The 19,116-nt window shown below is 46.1% G+C and overlaps 3 protein-coding genes and 1 pseudogene across 3 annotated transcripts; 2 read left to right on the plus strand and 2 right to left on the minus strand.

The window, feature by feature from the left end:
• The first annotated feature begins 954 nt into the window (after positions 1–954).
• LOC111949785 (otolin-1-A-like) lies at positions 955–2,839 on the plus strand (annotated as a pseudogene).
• A 495-nt stretch (positions 2,840–3,334) lies between these two features.
• LOC111982557 (low affinity immunoglobulin gamma Fc region receptor III-A) lies at positions 3,335–6,029 on the minus strand. The gene is made up of 6 exons (XM_024014141.2): positions 5,970–6,029; positions 5,794–5,829; positions 4,885–5,175; positions 4,393–4,659; positions 3,940–4,215; positions 3,335–3,629 (listed from the first exon to the last, which is right to left on the minus strand). Exons 1-6 carry the CDS (start codon positions 5,992–5,994, stop codon positions 3,535–3,537), a joined length of 990 nt encoding a protein of 329 aa, XP_023869909.1. The 5' UTR covers positions 5,995–6,029; the 3' UTR covers positions 3,335–3,534.
• A 1,854-nt stretch (positions 6,030–7,883) lies between these two features.
• Positions 7,884–9,508, minus strand: LOC111949786 (rab5 GDP/GTP exchange factor-like). The gene is made up of 3 exons (XM_070433854.1): positions 9,351–9,508; positions 8,958–9,205; positions 7,884–8,813 (listed from the first exon to the last, which is right to left on the minus strand). Exons 1-3 carry the CDS (start codon positions 9,415–9,417, stop codon positions 8,421–8,423), a joined length of 708 nt encoding a protein of 235 aa, XP_070289955.1. The 5' UTR covers positions 9,418–9,508; the 3' UTR covers positions 7,884–8,420.
• A 2,870-nt stretch (positions 9,509–12,378) lies between these two features.
• Positions 12,379–15,810, plus strand: LOC111982518 (caspase a). Its single transcript, XM_024014075.2, has 8 exons — positions 12,379–12,737; positions 13,549–13,833; positions 13,963–14,072; positions 14,516–14,692; positions 14,798–15,038; positions 15,156–15,284; positions 15,360–15,469; positions 15,590–15,810. The coding sequence occupies exons 1-8, from the start codon at positions 12,731–12,733 to the stop codon at positions 15,692–15,694; spliced, it is 1,164 nt and encodes a 387-aa protein (XP_023869843.1). The 5' UTR covers positions 12,379–12,730; the 3' UTR covers positions 15,695–15,810.
• Positions 15,811–19,116: the final 3,306 nt, after the last annotated feature.

Raw genomic sequence — 19,116 nt, forward strand, 5'->3', positions numbered from 1 at the left:
AGGTGCAGTGGTCCTGCTTGGTCCAGCTCCAGGCTCTGCTAGAATAGCTTGTCGTTGGGTTTCAAACCTCCCCCTGGRCTCACAGCTCTACTCCTCATTGGTGGGGATGTCCATCATCAAAGCCTTATAGAGATATCAAAGAGTTCCAGTGTTGCTGCTTCTGCAGCCTCCATGGTACTGTTAGACAGGGAATCAATGATTAGGCAGGCCCGTCATAATTAGGTAAGTGTCAAATTTGGATTTATTGCTTTATACTGAGCTCTGTTCAATAAGCGGTTTCTGTTTTGTTTGGCCTTTTTGTTTGACAACCCATTGTGAGGTGATTAGTTGAGTACCTGTAAGTTCTCAATCAACATCTTTGTGATGAGGTCATGTCTGGCAGTGCTGTGACAGTGGAATATTGAGTGGTTCATATACAATAGAATGGTCTGCAACAGAGAGAGAAACAGAGGGAGGGAGAGAGAGATGGATGGAAAAGAGAAGGTGTCAAACTCAGTCTTGGTAGATGAAAAGATAATGTATATGTTTTTTTTTGGAGGATTGTTGTTGTTATGAGGTCTCATAAATGTTCTCCTGCCCTGAGTCGAAAATACGTTGCTTTGAGCTACTGTAAATATTAATGTGGGATATACACCTAATATAATCAGTTTTGAAATAATGAATTTTTTAACCAAAAACCATGCAGTGACAGGGCAAGCTCACTATCTCCTGTGCCATAAAGCTCCAGACCTCTTGGCAGAGGCTGTAGTAAGTAGTATGCTTACATACAGGGATGCTACATCAGTGTATGAGAAGTGACAGTTTCTCCATTTCTCCCTCCTTAGATTCTTGTCAAACATCAGGATGCTCTCCTATCACTCTGCCCTCTTGGCAGTGGCAGTGATGTCATTCACAGTGACCAGTGTATCAACGAAGACCACTCAGTGACCAAAGTACCAATACACCAAGAAGCCTATGCCTTACCGCGAGCAGCCCCAGATTACCATGCAGCCCCTAACCACCATCATCCCTAAGACACTGAAATCAGTGGAGAAATCAGATCCCATGGATCCCTACCCCCTGGTTACCACAGAGACCACAACCTACCCGTGATGCCTACCAGGATTACTATACTGAAACCACACGGCCCCCTGGTGTTGGGCATGATAATTACACCCTGGATTATAACGAGTGCTACTTCAACTTTTGTGAGTGCTGTCTACAGGAGAAGGGCCCTCGAGGGCCAAAAGGGGGCAGAGGACTACCAGGTATTGAAATCACTATAACAACATAGGGACCTTTAACAATACCAGTATACTGTAGTGGTGACCCATGGATTTTGATATCTTGTTGAAACTATTTTCTCCCAGGTTCACCTGGAGAAGAGGGGGAGCGAGGACCCAGAGGCTTTCCTGGACTGGCTGGTTCAAATGGAACTACAGGGCCAAAAGGAGACAGAGGTGAACACAAAAGAGAAACGATACATTATTTATTCGAGATATGTACACTTTCCTGGCTGTGTGAGCTAACAGTAGATTTATTGATTATTCAAAGTTGTCTGTTATCTATCTCTCTTTCCCAGGAGTTAAAGGTAACCAAGGATACCGTGGAATGGCAGGAACTCCGGGTATCCCAGGGAAACAAGGAGAGAGCGGTAACCAGCCAATCCTTTTAACACATATAGGCACATACAGGCAAAGAAATCATGAAACAAGGCTACMTGTACCTGTTCCAGCCTCCATAAAGGATTTTTAAATCAAACATGTAAAATCAATTCATATCTTCCTCATAAATTCTGTCTGCGCCTAGTTGCTGAGACGGCCCACTTACACTGTGCTCTGCGCCCTGCAGGTGGATTTGGCTTTAAAGGTGAAAAAGGTGACAGAGGGCCTCCTGGGGTCAAAGGTGACTGGGGGGAGAAGGGTGAAAGCCAAAATGGGACTAAGGGTGAGAGAGGGGAACCTGGAATAGAAGGCCCAACCGGACCCCCAGGACTGGCTGGGGCACAAGACTTGAAGGGGGACAAGGGGGACAAAGGGGAGTGTGGGACATTTGGGGAGAGAGGACTGAAGGGCTATAGAAGGGACCCTGGGCCTCCAGGTATTCAGGGACAGGTGGGCCTTCCTGGGGTGGATGGCATGCAGGGCTCCCCTGGTGTGGCGGGTGACCAGGGGGATCCAGGACCCCCAGGGGCTCAAGGTGAGCCAGGGGTGCGAGAGCTGCCTGGACACCAGGGAGGGGAATGTTTGGGCCAAAGGGTGACAGAGGCTCCCCCGGAATGAGAGGGGACAGGGGCCCTCGGGGGATCAGAGGGGCGAAGGGTAACGGGGTGATTCAAAAACACTCAGCCTTCAGTGTGGGCCTCTCCCCCAGTAAGTCCTTCCCTCCATCGGGCTTCCCCGTCCGCTTTGACAAGGTCTTCTACAACGGAGAGAATCACTACAACTCCTCCAACAGTTTCACCTGTGCCCATGGAGGGGTCTACATGTTCTCCTACCACATCACTGTGCGGAACAAGCCCCTGCATGCCGCCCTGGTAGTCAATGGGGTGAGAAAGGTGCGGACGCGAGACTCTCTGTATGGGCAGGACATCGACCAGGCATCCAGCCTGTGCTGCCGCAGCTGGCGGCGGGGGACCAGGTATGGCTGGAGACACTGAGAGACTGGAACGGAGTCTACGCCAGCAGTGATGACGACAGCACTTTCTCTGGCTTCCTGCTCTATGCTGACAAGCCCTGACAAACGGTCTGATATCTAATACAATCAACTCTACTGTACCTCCACAATACCTAAACAATCTCTACTGGAACTCCTCCATACTCCACCTCACACTACCCATACTTTACCCCACAGACCAGCCCCTCTGGGCTGCTGCTCTACACAGACAACGCATGACAATGGAGCCCACTATGCCACCACAGTACCCGGCACTCACCCCATCTCTCTTCATATTCCCTCTATAGACCCAAGAACATAAGGACATCTTTACAAGACTGTCAATCTGGTAGAATGAAAATCGATGCCAGTAAGACTGATAGCACTGGTGTAGTTTAAAGTTTATTATTTGAGGAATAATAATCACATAATGTTTCCCAGGTTAGGTTAAATGAATCAGTATATTGTATCACTGCATTATGAGCTTTTGTACACTTTTGAAATAAAATCAATAAGTAAATGTTTGCCTTTGACTGGATTTATTTGGATTGAGTTTACAATCGACAGTGCAAATACAATTCAATTMATTCACAACTTAAGACAAATAACAAATAACAAATAACATTCTATTAATGAGTCATTTATTAATTAATTTAGATAAGGAATGTTATAAAACACAAGTACGTTCTGGAGGCATATGAATGGGTAAACTGGGGATGCAACTAAGTTGGTTCAAAAGGGTCTAATTCTGAAACTGATAGTGATAATGTRCATTGATCTGGTATTGTTCAAAAGAAGTCCCTCCACAACATTTGTCCCATCATCTGAACCAACAACATCACAGGACAGTGTGTTTGGAGAATCACTGGATACATCGGGGAAGGTAGGCGGCTTAGAAGGCTAGATAGAGGTGGTGGTCTGGGGAGTTCCTTTCATAGGATCTGGATGAGATGGAGCTCTGGGCTGGAGAGAGACAACTGGTCCCTGATGTTTCCCTGTTAACACAGAGTCGGCGTCAGTTGGGAATGTCAGGGTATGGCAGTCGCCGTACCCTAGCTCAAGACCAAAAAAATAAAAGTAGGCTGCAAAAAAKAAGACTAAAAATCCCAATTAAAATGCACCGGCTGTTTAGCATGTTGGTTAGGTGGCTTTGGGACCATACGGAGCGTTGCTCAGAGAGAAGCTGTCCCCCCCACCCTGCCATACCCTAGGTTTAACTGAACTGGTCCACATTATGACGCGTCCTAAAGGGGGACTGCCTCTTTACTATTCTTTTCTGGTTTCTCATGTGTTCTGAGTGTTCACCTGTCACTCGCCCATAAGCTAAGGGCTCGCTGAGCCTCTTCAGCCCCAGAGTAGGAACGCTGGCTTTGCACCAGTACTGGCCTGAGTCCTTCAGTACTGTAACTATGTCCTGGGAAGAGGCAGGCCCCAGACTCAGCCCGTCCTGGTAGAAGTAGTAGTGGATGTGTGGAACCGGCTCACGGGCGTTCAGTTGGACCTGACACACCAGGAGCATACGGTCTTTATGGATCAGAGGGTCATTGGGCACAATCTCCAATATGGGCTCTGTCAGAACCTCTGCAGGGGAGAATATAGAGCATTAATACTGAAAAATATTCCTCACATACCTACTGGTATTCAATGACCATATGATAGTGATGATAATGGAATGATAAGGGTAAATCAACTTTGAAATATGATTCCACACCCTGCACAAACTCAAAATTACAAACCACACCAGTCACGCAACCTCACCTATGATGGACACTGGAGCAGCCACTGAGATCACAGAGTTGGTTTCCCTCCGTCCATCCCAGGATGCTCTGCACCAATAGGATCCGTGGTGTTGCAGGGTAAGGTCGGTGACACGCAGCTCTGGGCCAGGCTGTCTCTGAAGCTCCACCCCGTCTTTGTAGAATATGACCTCTGTCAGTCTGGGGTTGTCACGGACACGACACGTCAGGGTCATTGTCTCTCCAACCAGCATGGGCAGGGGCGGGGCCTGCAGGATGGCCCACCCACCTGGCAAAGAGCAGTAAGTGATTTTAGTTAACGGGGTGGGGTAGTCCCTGTCTGGCCTGTTGACAGTTACCCTCTATGGTCAGGTACAGGTCTGTTTCTGCTTATTTTGCTATTGTTACACGTTTGGCGTGACAACAAGAAAGGAGTTGGCTAATACAGACTGCTAACAGAAGGACAACCAAACTAGATGTCGTCATGGCTCAATATTGATAGGGGTTCTCTTACCGTCCACCTCTATTTCTATGGGCAGGCTGTGGAGGGTGTGTTGTGTGCTTATCCATGTGGTTCTCAGGCCCTGGCAGTAGTACTTCCCACTCTGCTGTGGCCTGGCCTTCCACAGGAAAAAGTACTCAGACTCCTGGAGCTGCTCGCCCCCCCTGAACCACCGGTACCTCCACTCGGCCGACACATTCCCAGGAACACTGCACTTCAGATGCACGCTCTCCCCTGAGAAGATCCAGGGTACCCCCTTGACTAGCTCAGCCACGGCTCTCTGCGGAGCGCTGGTGGGGAGGACTGTGAAGTAATGTTGACAGGTAAGTCTTTCTACCATTTTGAGTAGACTACTATGGCTGCGTTTTCACAGGCAGCCCAATTCTAATATCTTTATCCAATAATTGGTCTTTTGAACAATCACATAAGATCTTTTGACCAATCACATAAGATCTTTTCACATCAGATCTGTTTCAGAGCTGATCTGATTGCTCAAAAGACCAATTAGTGAAACAAATATCAGAATTGGGCTGCCTGTGTAAACGCAGCCTACTAGAGTCAGACTTGAGGACAAAATAAGCATARCTTCTGAGCATGAACAGCAACTTGGTCTTACTTACACGATCACCTAACATCACAAAAGGCAACTAATGTTCAGCATTGTATAACTATTACGTACTCATGAAAATAGACAATTTACATACTGTATTTCATATGATGACATTACACAACACTGGTTTGAAGAGAAGGATTTGAAATCTCAGAGGCCTATGATGGCTGACTACACAGTTAGCCCAAATCTTTTGCCACGAATTGGTATTGCTGACCAATCAGATCAGATCTTTGCCAATAATTGGTAAAAAKATCAGAATTAGTCTGCCTGTGTAAACGCAGCCAGGGAGAAATGTATTTACTAAATACCTTGTAGCTCAGCCAATTGAGGTAGTGTTGAAACAACTGAAACAATAAATAACCATTAATCATTAAAATAACCAACAATAAAATTGGTGATCATTCTGTCAATCAATCAATCAGTGATCATCTATACACATAAATAATGATCTGTAATCTCTTTAAGTGGACTGAAAGGAACTCACCAAGGAGGCTCAGTAAGAGCTTCATGTTGAGTGTTCTGTTTGTGCTTCTGATGGGGATAACTACAGTACAATCTTTATATATTGTCAGGGGAAATGAGACTAGTTTCCTGTTTCGATTGCAAAAAATACGATGTGAAAGAAACATTGTCTTCCCTTTATTGCATAAGGCTCTTCCTGGCATCTTCAATAACTTTAGGGAAGTTCCTTTTTAGGAATGAGGGAATTACCAAAGCTCTGGGAGGCAACCTCATGTGTGCTGTTTTTTTTTAACATCTAGCTACAGTAAGCACTTGTGAAATGTTCAAATAATGCTACACCTTCAAAATACAAGATAACAAAGATTTAAAAAAGGGCTCTGGCAGAAGGTGAACCKTGCACCAAAACAAGTTTGATTTCATAATGCATGATCAATACGTTTGATTTCAGCCCAACCCAGCAAGTATATATGTGTGAAGCTGTGTCACAGTACTCAGATCAATATAAAGTATACACTGTGTACAAAACATTAGGAACGCCTTCCTAAAATTTTGTTGCATCCCCTTTTGTCCTCAAAACAGCCTAAATTCGTCAGGGCATGGATTCTACAAGGTGTTGAAAGCGTTCCACAGGGATTCTGGCCCATGTTGACTCCAATGCTTCCCACAGTTGTGTCAAGTTGGCTGGATGTCCTATGGATGTTGGACCATTCTTGATACATATGGGAAACTGTTGAGCGTGAAAAACCCAGTTCAAAGGCACTTAAATATTTTGTTTTGCCCATTCATGGCACGCATACACAATCCATGTCTCAAGGTTTAAAAATCCTTCTTTAACCTGTCTCCTCCCCTTGAAGTGGATTTAACATCAATAAGGGATCATAGCTTTCACCTGGTCATTCTATGTCATGGAAAGAGCAGGTGTTCTTAATGTTTTGTACACTCAGTGTACATTGCAAACACACCTTTGCTTGCTCTACTTTTTTTCTACTTACCCTAGACAGTCATGTTACAGTGGTGACAAAGCCCTCTAGACACAGAACGGCTTTTGAGTTATTTTAGTCAACACAACAAACCCATGGACACTATAAAACAACACTGTCTCAATAAGTTACATTAAATACAAGACAATGTTGAGCTACTCCATACAAAAACAAAACTATGGTTGTACAGATATATTTTTTTACATAGCTTTTTCAAAAATACCTGATCATTGATTGTGTGCTATCCAATGCCTAGTTATTTCAGTTAGTGTTTAAATCGTATTGAATGGGATTTTAGCAACCAGGGTTTAGCAACCAGGGTTTGTATCTGATAGTTACAAATGTGATAMAATTAAACAGGATAAAAAAATAAATCTAATATATAGGTAGGATGTAAATGTACTTTCTTGTTGCATCAAAGACACTACTCATCCAACTCAATGTCTACTGTTCCTTCATATATCCATCTGACCCTGAATGAATGGTTACTACATGGAGCTGAGATCAACATTGTTATGGCTATTCTGTTTGGCAACATTTACCCACAAAACATTTGTACAAATAAAATACCCCACTGTAAATTAAAGCACTTACTAAAAGTACTTTACTTAGATAAAACCATACTAAATATGGTTACTGAGAACCTGAAGACTTTCTTCTGACGAAGCAGGTGTTCAGCGGTCAAACAAGAGTGTAGGGACTTTTCGTATCTTCTATACTCTGAACTGCAAATCATTTATTTCTTATAGGAAAAATGTACAATTGGAACTATGGTATCAATCTAGCCATTTTAATAGGCTAAACATCCTTATCCCCTCTCAGAAGACTGTAGCCTGAATGCCTCAAATAAACCTGGAAAATGTTGAAACAAATAATACAATTACTCATGTAACTGTTCTCTATGCAAGACTATTGTATAGGATTTAGAATGACTGCTAATGACAACTTTACAAGAATTGTGTCTTTATTGCATCCAATAATTAATATCCACACAATAAATAAAAATCACTTCTCTAAACTGAGCGCATGACTGAACAGGTTTGGCATTTACATATAYACACACACACTTATTTATAGACATCTTCAGGGGAAATTTGGTTGTGGTTACATACACATGATCCTAACAGATGCCTCTCACCAGGGCTTCTGTACTCAGACTTGGATTCAGTCAGGAGTAATACAGGGGACAAGATCAATGGTCTGTGTCCCAACAGTCTTAAAAAGCTTCCTTTCCTTCATGACCATCGATGAACCTATCTGGTACTCTTACTAATCAGTGCTGAAGACCGACCAAGAAAGTGGTCTATTTAAGAGTATTGGGGTACAGGCGACTGCATGCATCTATTTTAAGTGTGCATACAATGGGGAGGGTTGGAGTTACACTTTGATCCATTACAGGGAACCTATATGTGCATAAGAACAGGAGCCACTTTCCAGGGTGGAGAGAGAGAGAGTAACAAGTCCAGAGGGTCAGGGTAGTGGGATGTTGGGGGTCAGCCGGCAAACAACTGGGGCTGGAGAGGAGGAGGCAGGAAGTCGTTCTCCACATTGTCAGCGTCTATGGCAGAAGAGGCGGAGGGGTGCATTTCCAGGGGGAACCTCTCCAACACATCCTGCACTTTGTGCTCCACCCCGTCCCTCCAGTCGACGATGAGGTCACTCTCCAGGCGGCGAGCTCCCTCCATGACGCGTTCCTGCCTCACGCCCAGCCCCGTCAGCAGGTCCAGACGCTCGTTCATCTCGCTGAAAGCAGCACTGCCTGGGGGGGAGGGGGCGGCCTGGGGCCGCTGGGGGGACGCCCGGCCTGACATGTGGAGCTCAAACTCCTCAGCGCTCAGGTTCAGAGAACGGCCATCAAGCTTCTCTATGAAGGCCACCCCACAGCACTGTAGAGGGACAGAGAGAGAGGAGAAAGAGGGGGGTTAGGGGAATCACAAATTATATTCTTAATATGTGTACAGTGTATGTGTATTTGACTTTGTTTGGTACAGCTTGTCTGTCTGTTTGCTTTGCGTACACAGCCCTCTCACCAGGTTGGTAAAGTAGTATCCATCCTCTCCGCTCATGAGGCGGCTAGGGTTACAGAAGCGGGTGATGTACTGAATGTTGGACTGCAGTCGCGGAGGGTTGGCCTTCAAGACGATGTAGATGAGGGTGGGCAGGAAGTCATCAGCAGATGCCGCCTTCTTCTTGGTGGTCTTGATGGCATTGAATTTGTGCTTACTGCAGCGCGTGATGCAGGTCAGCTTGTCCCTGGGCACACGCTTCGAGTCCATCTCTATCACGTCAACAGGAAGTCAGGGTGGAACAGAGTGGTAGTTAATGTGCTATGATGACATTATACATCACATGCATGTTCAGTCAGTGTTGGGGTCTCTTTGTAAAAAAAACTAAAAACAAATTAATACAGGCTAAAGTCTGACCTGTGATGGCTTTGACCACATTATCAGACACCTCAGGAATCTCCTCATCCACAGGGACACACAGCATCTCAATGGTGACCCAATGCAAGGCCCTGCAACCCACACACACACACTTTAGTGAACAGATGCACAAGGAGGCATACAGCAGCTTCAATGCTCATACTCGGTATCATATCAGTTTCATTGTCTTTACCTGATTCTCTTCTGAACAGCCAGGTCTTTCTTCTCATCGTCTGTGGTCTCAGGACAAAAGACCTCATCGTAGAGACGTGTCATCATGTACCTCTCTACCTCGTCCATCGCACTCTCCACGCGCTCCGACGACCCTGGGGTCAACACGGACACAGACGGGAAAACAGTAAATGTGAGTCATTCAAGGCCCACCTATAGATAGCTCTCAGAAAGGATCAGAGTGTGTTCATTCTCACCTGCAACTTTATCATCAAGACCCTGTTTCAAGATATCCTTAATGATCTGGTATTAGAGTATTAGAGGTGAGGAAAGGAGAGGTGTACCTTTGAAGTGTGTTTGCAGGTGGTCTGACAGGTTCTGGTAGAAGTCCTGACCACACTCAGACAGCTCATCAGCACCCAGGTCCTGTGGAACCAGCGCACTATTAGCTTGAAGGGATTGTCGTATATTGTCCTGTCACGATCGTCTATGGGAGAGAGAGAGGACCAAGGCGCAGCGCGTGAAAAATACATCTTCTTTAATGAAGGAAAAAACAACCACTTACAAAATGAACAAAACAAACGTGAAGCTAAACTGAACTAAGTGCACACATGCAACATAGAACATCGACATAGACAACTACCCACAAAAGCCTACTGCCTATGGCTGCCTTAAATATGGCTCCCAATCAGAGACAATGAATGACAGCTGTCTCTGATTGAGACCCAATCCAGGCAGCCATAGACATAACTAGACAACTATACTCTACTCTACTCTGCCCCATACACATACAACACCCCATAGATTAGACAAAACACACAAAAACAACCCACCCCAACTCACGCCCTGACCAACTAAATAAATAAAAGAAAAAGGAACAATAGGTCAGGAACGTGACATGTCCTTCATTTCAAGTTTAAGGGCGAGTTCACACTGAGTTCACGCTGATGTTACTCCAGAGCATTGAGTGAATAAACAAATGTTTGTTTTTTGCGTTTGTTTTTGTCATCCTTCTGTTCTACGATGAGGAAGTGAAATGGTCCAAACCCAAGCCGGAGGGGTGAATGAATAGAGGTAACCCCCATGGGACTCATCAGACTCTCCACATTCAGAAGCCCCTGGTGCTATTGTAGTGTACTACTCACCCTCTTGCAGGCCGTGCTCTCTGTGAAGGCCCGGCACTGTTTGAAGATCTCCCTACCAGGTTTCAGTGTCTTGAGGAAGTCGATGAACTCTCGTGTGGTGCGGTCCGTCTCTAAGGGCTTGCGGCTCACTGAGGGGCTGGGGGTCGACTGGGCCTCGCCAGGGACAGAGTTTAGGAGGGCGGAGGACACAGATAATGGAGGGAATGATATGCCTGCGTGTATGTACAATATTCCATAGGTGGTGGATATAAAAGAGGAAGTGGAGAAAATAAGGGTGGGTCTTTTTTCATGTCATACTTTACCAGCACAGCTTGTGGAGTTGTGATTTCACAAAACATCCTTCTGCAATCTGATTTTAGCTAGTCCCTTTTTGCTACTCTTCAAATGCATGGTTCCACATGAAAGCAATTGCCATACCAAGCAGTGATGCAGCCAGTCAAGATGCTCTCGATGCTGTAGCTATATAACTTTTTGAGGATCCGAGGGCCCATGACAAATCTTTTCAGTACCCTAAGGGGCACTCGTGTTGCAGGTCAGTGTGGCGGATGTGTTGTTGCCTACCCTCAACACCCGGGGGGCGGCCCGTCAGGATGTCCAGGATCCAGTTGCAGAGGGAGGTGTTCAGTCCCAGGGACCTTAGCTTAGTAATGAGCTTCAAGGGCACTACGGTGTTGAATGCTGAGCTGTAGTCAATGAACAGCATTCTAACGTAAGTGTTCCTTTTGTCCAAGTGGGAAAGGGCAGTGTGGAGTGCAATAGAGATTGTGTCATCTCTGGATCTGTTGGGGCGATATACAAATTGGAGTGTGTCCAGGGTGTCTGGAATGATGGTGTTGATGTGAGCCATAACCAGCCTTTCAAAGCATTTCATGGCTACAGATGTGAGTGCTACGGGTCGATAGTCATTTAGACAGGTAACCTTGGCGTTCGTGGGCACAGGTGTAACGGATGTGAAATGGCTAGCCAGTTAGCGGTGGTGCGCGCTACTAGCATTTCAATCAGTTACGTCACTTGCTCTGAGACTTAAGTAGGGTTGCCCCTTGCTCTGCAAGGGCCGCGGCTTTTGTGGAGCGATGGGTAACGACGCTTTGTGGGCGACTGTTGTTGATGTGTGCAGAGGGTCCCTGGTTCGCGCCCGGGTCGGGGCGAGGGGACGTACTAAAGTTATACTGTTACATTGGTGCCGTGACCCGGATCACTTGGTTGCTGCGGAAAAGGAGGAGGTCGAAAGGGGGGTGAGTGTAACGGATGTGAAATGGCTAGCCAGTTAGCGGTGGTGCGCGCTACTAGCATTTCAATCAGTTACGTCACTTGCTCTGAGACTTAAGTAGGGTTGCCCCTTGCTCTGCAAGGGCCGCGGCTTTTGTGGAGCGATGGGTAACGACGCTTTGTGGGCGACTGTTGTTGATGTGTGCAGAGGGTCCCTGGTTCGCGCCCGGGTCGGGGCGAGGGGACGTACTAAAGTTATACTGTTACACAGGGAATATGGTGGTCTGCTTGAAATATATAGGTATTACAGACTGGGTCAGGGAGAGGTTGAACATTTAGGGAACTGTAGCTGGATGCCCCATGTGACCTTCTCCACAGTGACTGGGGGGGGGGGGGGGGGTAGTGGAGCAGAGTTCTGAAAGAGGGGGGAAAGAGGAACTGTGCTCCAACATTATGCAGAGAAAAAAAACACTATAAACTGTAAACCCTATCTCATATACATGGATCCTACCTTTCTTGGGTGGTGTTTTTGCTGAGGGAGTGAAAAACTTAGTCATTGTGTTGACTTTCCGTGACTTCTCCTTGGTTTTCCTCTTCAAATTTGCTGAAGGGTGCGATGGCAGGCTGGGACTGGGCTGCCCCCTGGTGGTTGTTAGCGTATGCTGCTGCCTCCTCCATCTGTAACCTGGGACACAGAACAGACATTGTTGTTACTACCACATGATCAATACTGAAAACAGACAGACAGTGGTGCCTAAATAAAACACGACAGAAGAAAACGCATAGGCATATCTTTATCCTATCCGAAATAGCTGGCAGAAAGAAGAGCATAGCTTCATCCACTTCATCTAAGGAATGGCAGGTAAATCATTAAAATGTAAACATTATCGGCTGTTTTGCTTAGGTAAAAAAGTTTAAACAAACATGGTATTTATTTGAACTACTCTGACAAATATAAATATAAAGAATATTGCAATGTTTTTGTTGTAATTTTGGGCAATTGTTTTGCATTTCTACAGCATGCATACTTTCACTTTCGCTATAGCCTTCGAACTCAAGACTGACCTGCACGACGCACGGTCTATCCCCCTTTTTTTCTATCGGGAACAGTTAATTTGATAATAATGCGCGTGCGTGTGTGATAATCTTTCTCTCTTTGTGTGTGTGTGTGTGTGTGTGTGTGTGTGTGTATCTAGCCCTCGGTGTCCTTTAGGGCTATGTGTGTCTGTCTGTATTACATTTATGATATACCCATTGATTCTTGAAGAATATAACTTATAGATGACTCATGAGTTTAGTTCAATTGCCCTACCCATCAAAATATAAACTTGGTTTATCCATTTGTGTGTTAACAATGTAAATGTAAACAAACACTGTATAGCCTCAAAACATGGTTAATGTTGATATCATGGATGGTCAGTCTTTGCATCCATAGCTCTGTCCATGAGTTTGAGAGTGGTTACATTTCACCAGCCCTATCCCTCAGCTGTTTACCAAATCAGTGGCAGGGTGTAACTTTGTTATTGTTCGAGCTGCAGATTTCCACTTTAAAGGATGAATAGGAATGTATAATACATTGTATGCACAATTACAAAGCAGATGCATAAGACTTAGACATCGCTCCAACAATGATTAAATTGTAGCTCTGATTTAATCCTATTTACTTTCACCAGACAAGGTACTCTTCAATGCTCGGAAGACATTCATAGACAGTGTGTCAAAGCCAGTGATCAAGCAGCTCCTGGACGACCTTTTGGAGGACCAGGTGCTGAACGATGAAGAAACAGACTCAGTGAAGGAGGAGAACAGCACTAAGACAAAGCAGGCACGATGCCTCATCGATATGGTGCGGAACAAAGGGAGCAAAGCCAGTGAGAAGATGATTGCCCGAGTTCAGAAGAGAGATCCTGGACTTTATGACAAATTGGGTCTGGACCCCAGGCTGCCGGCCAAGATGAGTGAGTGAAACTGATACACCATTCAGTGAGGTCTGTCACAATCCCAAACTTCTCTTAGACTTGATARGAGTTTTAAAAAACTTTGCAGATACTGTAAATTAAATGTAACATGCTACGTTTTCCCTGCAGCACCATCATCGCCCCAGTTATCACAGCAGGAGGAGCACCAGGTGTCCTCTGACCTCATCCCCAGCACCAGGGACTTTAAGAAGGACATTCTTCAGAGGAAGGGTTGCGAGGTTCAAGCTCCACTTGGTTGTCAAAGGATAGATCAGTGTACATGTATCGGTTTTCTGAGTGCCCCAATAGAATTAGCTTCTGAGTTTATAGTTCTCTTATTAGACCAATGAGCTTGCTTATGAACCCCTGGGGTTACCCGTGGCACAGTTTAGGAAACACAGTCATTTGAGTTAATATAAATAAATAAAAAATATTTAAAAAATAAGTCTTGGCGTGAAAGTATAGTCCTACAGTGTAAACAAACTATCAAAGTTTAAATTTGTAGTTTCACAAACTGCAATAACTGTGTAACAATGTGTACCTACACTATTATTACAGAGTGGTTTTAGCACGACTTGTAAATTGGGACCAATTTCTCCACATATTTTGATTGAGTTGAATTGTTGCTAGGCTGTATTTCTGTTAAATAACCTTTGCTCCTGTCATTGCTTTGCGCTATAAGATTTACCCTCCAATGGATAAGTCTGGTCGGAAGCGCCTGGCCCTGCTCATAAACAACGTGGAGTTTGATGATAAGAGCATGCTGAGACGAGGTGCAGTGAAGGACGAGGAGAACATAGAGAGGCTTCTCAGGGATCTGGGATATGATGTGGTGAAACATAGAAACCTGTCTGGACAGGTACACAGGGGGAGGAAACATCTCTTCTGTTTCCAGAAGAATGTCTACATGTTTCCTTAGTCTATGGTTTGTCTCCACTGTGACTGACTCAGTGTGCTCTTGCAGGAGATGGACGAGGCTGTGAAAGCATTCTCTAAACGTGAGGAGCACTTATTGTCAGACAGTGTCTTCGTGGTGATGATGTCTCACGGGGAGCTGGGAGCCATCATGGGTGTCCACTACAAGGAAGGGGAACCTAAACCTGATGTCTTTCCCATCACCAACATCTTCACACACCTGAATACAGATAACTGCAAAGCACTGGTTAACAAACCCAAAGTCATCCTCATTCAGGCCTGCAGGGGAGGTAATCCTTTCATTGAAAAAAAAGTATTGTTTTTCCAAAATGTATGTAAACCTTTTGTACTGACTTTAACTTGAGGAGAATGCCTCCATTTGAAAGAGGATTTGCCTGTTGTTTCAGACAATGACGGGCTTGTTTGGGTCAGTGACACGGTGCCTGGGCCCAGCCATGACCTGGAGTTAGAGAGTGACTCAATCTGGAGGGAGCACAACGAAAAGGACTTCATCTCCCTCCTGTCCTGTACACCAGGTTAGTGGGTCATATTAACACATTCTCAGGCATTATATTGTTTGTAAACCCTCATTACATTCCCTGCCCTTTCAGATACTAAGTCCTACAGAGATCCAAAGATGGGCACCTTTTTTGTCCAACACATCATGGAGACATTCAACACCTATGCCTGTGATGATCATATAGAAGAGTTATTCAGGAAGGCAAGTATCTGGAAACAGAACAGTTGACAATGTTCTTTCCTCATTGCGCTGTATGGAATAATTGATCACCTTTGATTTACTTTGAGCCACAATAACATGTTTGTATTTTCCTCCATACAGGTCATGGTTTGCTTTGAAAAGACCCACATGAGAAAAAGCAGACAGATGCCAACCAAAGACCGAGTCACTCTAACAAAGCAATTCTACCTCTTCCCAGGCCTCTGAGTAGTTGTGATGGTTGATGAATTGTACTGTAATCACAATGGAGGAATAAGGGAGGAACATTGTTTCTGTTTTTTTGTATGAAACCATACATCACAATAAAGTGTTTGGTATCACCATTATGTTTTAATTTATACTTATAATTAACCTTTTAACACATTACTTTATCATCAACAAATGATGTCTTAGCAAATTTAAATATTATCCTTTAGAGCTAGGTAGTCTTTTGTTCCAGCCCTGCTCTAACACACCTGATTCAGCTAATCAAAGTCAAGATGAGCAGCTAATTAGTAGAATCAGGTGTGTTAGAGCAGGGCTGAAACAAAAGTCTATAGGGTAGGCTACCCAGTAGCTTTCCAGGAGGAAGATTGGCCATTCCTGTTTTAACATTTGGAAGATAAGCTAAATAAGTCTGGGTGACAAAAGCACTGTGTGCCGAAATAAAAGATCTCACAGCACTCAAAAACATTTAGATGGGATATRCCTTTGGCTACAAATGAAAGTAGGTTCATTTTGCCTATCCACTATTGTTAGACAGTGAGCAAGCKTGCCTATGGATTGGTGCTACTATTACTTCGGGAAGGAGATCTAGATTTTTCAATACCATAGATGATATTTAAACATATATAAAATGTTTTTTCAATGACTAGCAGGACTATTCAAGCTGAGTTGTCTATGCCTGTGTGTTACTTGGTATGAATTAAACTACAGTAGGCTGGTATGGTTACCAGTGGTCAATTTGGCATAACTGCTCGGCACCCAGGCTCTGGAATGAAGGTTATAGTTTTTTAATTTTTTATTATACTGAACAAAAATACAAACTCAATTAACTTCTCTAGGGTAGGGGGCAGCATTGGGAATTTTGGATGAAAAGCATGCCCAAATTAAACTGCTTGCTACTCAGCCATAAAAGGGAAATCTGAGGTTTGTAGTTTTTCAACTCTTTCACTATCGAATACACAGTGTCTATGGGGTCATATTGCACTTCCTAAGGCTTCCACTAGATGTTAACAGTCTTTAGAACCTTGTTTGATGCTTCTACTGTGAAGTGGGGGCGAATGAGAGGGGATTGAGTCAGAGGTCTGACGAGCTGACCATGCGCGTTCACGTGATAGTTAGCTTGCGTTCCATTGCATTTCTAAAGACAAAGGAATTCTCCGGTTGTCACATTCCTGACCTGTTTTCTGTTGTTTTTGTATGTGTTTAGTTGGTCAGGGCGTGAGTTGGGGTGGGCATTCTATGTTATGTGTTTCTATGTTGGTTAATGGGTTGCCTGATATGGTTCTCAATTAGAGGCAGGTGTTTTACGTTTCCTCTGATTGAGAACCATATTAAGGTAGGTTGTTTCACATTGTTTGTTGTGGGTGGTTGTCTCCTGTGTCTGTGTATGTCGCACCACACGGGACTGTTTCGGTTGTCGTTCGTGTTTGTAGTCTGTACCTGTTCGTGCGTTCTTCGTGTTTATGTAAGTTGCACATGTTTTAGGTCAGTCTACGTCGTTTTGTTATTTTGTAATCTTTTTCAAGTGTTATCTGGTTTCATTCGTTCTGTTATAAAATCATTATGGATTCCAACGCTGCGTATTGGTCCGACCCTTCTCGCTTCTCCTCTTCAGACGAAGAGGAGGAGAGCACCCGTTTACAGAACCACCCACAAAACCAGGACCAATGCAGCGTGAGTAGACAGCGTGAGCCACACTAACAACAGAGAATCCTGGACATTGGAGGAAAATACTGGAGGGAAAAAGGAACTGGGCTCACATTGGGGGAATATCGCGCGCTCGTGAGGAGATGGAGGCAGCGAAAGCCCAAAGATCGGTGGTATCAGAGAGGCAGCACGGAGGCGTGGCTGGAAGCCCGTGAAGAAACCCAAACATTTCTTGGGGGGGGGGGGGGGGGGGGGGGCTAAAAGTTAGTGTGGCGAGGGCAGGAGGAGACCTGTGCCCACTTCCCATGCTTACCGTGTGAGAGCGGAGTACGGGCAGACACCGTGTTAACGCAGTTTAGAGCGCACGGTGTCTCCTGTACGTGATAGCCCCGGTGCGTACAACAAGCTCCTCGTATCGCCGGGCTAGATTGAGGATTGGAGCCAGGTGTCATGAAGCCGGCCAACGCATCTGTCCCCAGTTGCGTCTCTCGGCCGGCTTACATGGCACCAGCCTTACGCATTGGTGTCCACCGGTTTCGCCTTACAGTAGCCCGGTGCGGGTATTCCACCTCCCCTGGGCACTGGTAGGGCGACGGGGAGCATACAACCAGGTAAGTTGGGCAGGCTCAGTGCTCAAGGAACCAGTACGCCTGGCAGGTCCGATGTATCCGGCGCCAACCTTCACCGCCCAGTCCAGTACCACCAGTGCCTACACCACGCACGCAGGCTGCCAGTGCGTCTCCAGAGCCTGTTCCTCCTCCACGCACTAGCACCTGTGGTGCGTGTCTCACAGCCCCGGCTACACAACAGTTCCGGCACCAACGCACCAAGCCTCCTGTGCGTATCCAGAGGCCCTGTACGCACTGTTTCTTCTCCACGCCACTTCGTACCTGAGGTGCGTGTCCTCAGTCCGGTACCTCCAGTTCCGCGTACCACGCACCAAGGACCTATATGCGCTTTGAGAAGTCAGTGTGCCCTGTTCCTGCTCCCCGCACTAGCCTGTAGTGTGCGTGTCTCCAGTCCGGTACCACCAAGTCCGGCACCACGCACCAGGCCTATGTGCGCTTCGAGAGTCCCAGGTGCCCTGTTCCTTCTCCCCGCACTTGCCCTGAGGTGCTGTCTCAGCCCCGTACCTCCTAGTTCCGGACACTGCACCAGGGCCTATAGTGTGCGCTTTGGAAAGTCAGTGTGCCTCTGTTCCTGCTCCCCGCACTAGCCTTGAGGTGCGTTGTCTCCAGTCCGGTACCACCAGTTCCGGCACCTCGCACCAGGCCTATAGTGCCGCCATTGAAGAGCATCCAAGTGTGCCCTGTTGTCCTCCCCGACTAGCCTGAACGTGCGTGGTCCATTAGGCCGGTACCTGCCAGTTCCCGGCACCACGCACTCAGGATAAATGGTGGCCTCAGCCTGGCCGAGCCCGAGCTGCTTTGCAAGCCGCCGTTCCCAGAGCTGCCCGTGCTGCTACCCGAGCCGTCAGAGCTGCCACGTCTGCTGTCCGAGCCGTCAGAGCTGCCCGTATGTCCCGAGCTCTGTCAGAGCTGCCCGTCTGTCCCGACCGTCAGAGGCTGCCCGTCTGTCCCGAGCCGTCAGAGCTTGCCGCTGTCCCCGAGCTTCAAAGCCGCCCGTCTGTACCGAGCCTTCAAGCCGCCCGTCTGTCACCGAGCCTGCAAGCCTCCGTCTGTACTGAGCCTGAGTCGCGAGGACCCTGAGAGCCGTCCGCCAGATCAGAGCCCTGGCTCAGAAGGCCTAGCCCGCTCAGACAGGAGCCGCTAATCTCT

The sequence above is a fragment of the Salvelinus sp. IW2-2015 genome, linkage group LG22 (genome assembly GCF_002910315.2).
Source record: "Salvelinus sp. IW2-2015 linkage group LG22, ASM291031v2, whole genome shotgun sequence".
NCBI classification, from domain to species: domain Eukaryota; kingdom Metazoa; phylum Chordata; class Actinopteri; order Salmoniformes; family Salmonidae; genus Salvelinus; species Salvelinus sp. IW2-2015.

What these genes read in the sequence shown, in the direction of transcription:
- LOC111982557 (XM_024014141.2), bottom strand. Translation starts at nt 5,994, where the DNA reads ATGAAGCTCTTACTGAGCCTCCTTG. An exon ending in CATAGAAATAGAGGTGGACG is followed by an intron (nt 4,660 to 4,884) that starts GTAAGAGAACCC and finishes GCTCTTTGCCAG; the next exon opens with GTGGGTGGGCCATCCTGCAG. An exon ending in TGCTCCAGTGTCCATCATAG is followed by an intron (nt 4,216 to 4,392) that starts GTGAGGTTGCGT and finishes TCTCCCCTGCAG; the next exon opens with AGGTTCTGACAGAGCCCATA.
- LOC111949786 (XM_070433854.1), bottom strand. Translation starts at nt 9,417, where the DNA reads ATGCTGTGTGTCCCTGTGGATGAGGAGATTCCTGAGGTGTCTGATAAT. An exon ending in TGTGGTCAAAGCCATCACAG is followed by an intron (nt 9,206 to 9,350) that starts GTCAGACTTTAG and finishes TTGACGTGATAG; the next exon opens with AGATGGACTCGAAGCGTGTG. An exon ending in GATACTACTTTACCAACCTG is followed by an intron (nt 8,814 to 8,957) that starts GTGAGAGGGCTG and finishes GTCCCTCTACAG; the next exon opens with TGCTGTGGGGTGGCCTTCAT.
- LOC111982518 (XM_024014075.2), top strand. An exon ending in CATTCAGGCCTGCAGGGGAG is followed by an intron (nt 15,039 to 15,155) that starts GTAATCCTTTCA and finishes CTGTTGTTTCAG; the next exon opens with ACAATGACGGGCTTGTTTGG. An exon ending in TAGAAGAGTTATTCAGGAAG is followed by an intron (nt 15,470 to 15,589) that starts GCAAGTATCTGG and finishes TCCTCCATACAG; the next exon opens with GTCATGGTTTGCTTTGAAAA.